The sequence below is a fragment of the Cynoglossus semilaevis genome, chromosome 6 (genome assembly GCF_000523025.1).
Source record: "Cynoglossus semilaevis isolate Cse_v1.0 chromosome 6, Cse_v1.0, whole genome shotgun sequence".
NCBI lineage: Eukaryota > Metazoa > Chordata > Actinopteri > Pleuronectiformes > Cynoglossidae > Cynoglossus > Cynoglossus semilaevis.
The window spans coordinates 4,605,776-4,608,639 of record NC_024312.1 but is presented as its reverse complement, the minus strand read 5'-3'; the positions used below and the strand labels follow the sequence as shown (position 1 = coordinate 4,608,639).

Here is a 2,864-nt window from a genome sequence, read left to right as displayed (position 1 = left end):
AAGACGCAGATGAAGATGAGCCTCAAATGCCTGGCAGCGCGAGCTGTGCGGCAGCACCAGATCATGTATCGCAACCAGATTCCCAAAACCCTGGAGGAGTTTGTAGAGTTCCATTGAAGTGAACAGCTTCTCCACTCTGGTCCATCAAGGTCCTGGTGGTGCAGAACATCCAGGAGGAGTGTGTGGTTCCACTGACCATGGACCTCAGAGGAACCTCAGGATCTTTTTAAACTCTTTTCTAACCAACCCACTCGGTGCTGAGAAAAAGACACTTGCGCCTGAAATGGTTTTTTTTTAATCAATGTGAAGAGAGAAGCTCTTTGTCCTTAACTATGAATTAACACCAACACCAGGTGTGAACTGCTGGTTCTTTTTATTCTGCCTTACGTCCAACACGTGGCCAGGAAGGTGGTGGAGGTGATTGGACAGAGCGTCCCGTGACGTCTCCACTGCTCCGTTTTTATTGTTAATATGAACATGAATGAATATTTAACAGAATCTGCCTCTGAATGGATTTTAACCAGGTTTTAGTTGATTTTTATTCTGTTATTGCTGAGGGTTGGTTGGTGAAAATGTCTTTATATATTTTTCTTTCTTTTTTCATTGAAGTCAGAGTCTGAGGCCAAAAGAGTGAACACAAATTTAGCGCCTTTAAAAGAAATAGAAAGTTCCTAGTCCCAAGGCTCCAGAAATACTTCCAGCTTCCTAATAAGAGATTTGTCTGAGATGATTTTTAAAAAACTTTTTTTTTCACTATCGGTCTTTGGTCTGAGCTAAAATCACTGATTTTCTCTATGAAATTATTTATTTTTTAAAGTGTGTGGGTCTCAGTCTGGTCCTTAAACTGTTCTGAGTTCATACAACCAGAACTTTAGGTTATGTGAACCATTTTAAAGGAACCGAATTGATCTTGTCTTTCCATAACAAAATTATGCAAATGTTTTTGTTTTTATTAATTGCCAAAAATGCATGAAAATGTCAAAATCGTCCACCCGATCGGTCCTGGTACTGTTTTAGTCCTTATCAATGCAGAGGAAACGCACATAGTCCCTGGTACTTTCTCCTCATGTGGAAACATGCCTTAACAGACAGAACTGTCCCTGAGAGGGAAATGTTTGGATTCAAACCGCAGCCTGTGGTTAATTTATCTGTGATGTTTCTGTGATTTTATTTTTTTTAAAATCATTGATTTGTTTTCGGGTTCAGTGTGTCCATCCTTATTTATACCCACTGAGGTGCAGTGTCTTGTGGTCAGGACCTGATGTTTGGCCTCACTGTCTGAACCTGTGTCACTGTTTTAAGAATGACTTCCTTCCTGCAGAATTATTTTAATACTGAAGATTATGAAAAAAAAATCTTTTTAAAGAAAGAAAACTATCCCAGTCTGTGAATGTCTCTTTTCCTGCTGTGTCGCTGTGGAGTGGTCCAGCAGGGGGTGCTGTATAGAGATTTTACAAGATTTGAACGCATGTGTTGAAGTGCAACAGTAAAGGAAGAGTTTCTGGTTGTTCCAAATCTAGACTGAGTCATTTCTGTCAGGTAGGGGGTGCTGTTGTTTATGCTGGTTCAAGTACAAACCACCACAGCAGCTTGACTTAGTGTTTTCTTTATTCTTTATACAAAAGTAACAAAAGTCCACAGCTCTAATAAAAAAATTCATTGATCCTTAAAAAAATCAAAGTTAAATGTATTTACATCAAGTTCACTTTATACAAAGAAAGTGCATCCAAACAAGTCCCCTTAGTACCATGGGTTACTGAAGCTCTATAGGCTTGACGTGAAAGTCAACAGTCTTAGTCTTTAATGTGATCTTAGTCTCAGTCTTAGCTTTGATTTTAGTCTCAGTCTTAGTCTTAGTCTCAGTCTTGATCTTAGGTAGTTTCAGTCTAATCAATTCAGTGACGTCATCCTCACTGTGTGTGTCCCTGAGTAACAGGCCGTGGCTCGCAGTGACGATCTCCAACACATCATAGCTCGTCCTCCGTTGCTTTCCCATTGGTTACAGGCTGTTCCTCCTCTTCCTGTCTCCGTTGTCTGTCAAAGAAGCCGAGCTGTGGAGAAACAACAGTAGAGGGTAAGTCCGTTGTCTGTCAAAGAAGCCGAGCTGAGGAGAAACAATAGTAGAGGGTAAGGCTCTGTGTGTGTGTGTGTGTGTGTGTGTGTGTGTGTGTGCGTGTACACAGTACCTTCCACAGAGCCAGCACCAGTAAAGCCAGCAGCAGCAGACCTCCCAGTGAACTTCCCACTATTATCCAGAAGGGGACGCTGTGCTCCTCCTCCTTCCTCAGCTCCAGGATGATCTGCAGACATGTTTTTGTTTTGTTAATGAAACTTCAGGGTCACGTTGTTCACTATTTTAACCACTAGATGGCAGAAAGGTTCCAGCCGTTGAAGTGTTACAGATGTTTTATTTGTGTTGGTTGATACTCTGCTGCCTCCATCAGTGACCAGAGGGGGCAGCAGTGGAGGAGTACCTGTCTGACAGGTGTGTCTTCCTGGAGGAACATGGGACTGGACTCCTCCAGCTGGATGGAGGCAGTGGTCAGGATCTCCACAGACCGGAAGTTGACCTGAAGCAAGTTGGTCCAGATGTTCAAATGAACAGATTAAAAAAACATACTTTTTTTTGATTGATGTAAATATTTTTGTGACTTACAGCGAGCAGAGCGTGGAGCTGCAGTTTTCCTCTCAGCGTCACCTTCACCTGTCGGGACGTGGGCAGCTGGAGTCTACACTGCACCACCAGGTTGATGCTGTTGTTGTGGTTCAGCTGGGGGACAGAGGACATGTCCTCAGTCTTCACCGGACTGGGCAGCCTGGGTTCAGGCAGCTCGCACTCAGATCCTGCGTCCTGTAGGGGGCGA

At 43.1% G+C, this 2,864-nt stretch overlaps 2 protein-coding genes across 4 annotated transcripts in view; one reads left to right on the top strand and one right to left on the bottom strand.

Moving 5' to 3' along the window:
- Nucleotides 1–1,513, top strand: part of fem1b (fem-1 homolog b) — a 5,086-nt gene extending 3,573 nt beyond the window's left edge. Inside the window, exon 3 of the mRNA XM_008311354.3 lies at nt 1–1,513. This exon is cut by the window's left edge and continues 40 nt beyond it. Coding sequence (XP_008309576.2) covers nt 1–117 — 117 coding nt within the window. The 3' untranslated portion in view covers nt 118–1,513.
- Nucleotides 1,514–1,659: 146 nt separating this feature from the next.
- Nucleotides 1,660–2,864, bottom strand: part of itga11b (integrin, alpha 11b) — a 14,632-nt gene continuing 13,427 nt past the window's right edge. For all 3 annotated transcript variants that reach the window (XM_025056216.1, XM_025056217.1, XM_025056218.1), the window contains 4 exons: nt 2,657–2,851; nt 2,475–2,570; nt 2,187–2,300; nt 1,660–2,051 (listed from right to left, as the gene is read on the bottom strand). In XM_025056216.1, coding sequence (XP_024911984.1) covers nt 1,968–2,051; nt 2,187–2,300; nt 2,475–2,570; nt 2,657–2,851 — 489 coding nt within the window. In that variant the 3' untranslated portion in view covers nt 1,660–1,967. The remainder of the gene's footprint in view (nt 2,052–2,186; nt 2,301–2,474; nt 2,571–2,656; nt 2,852–2,864) is intronic.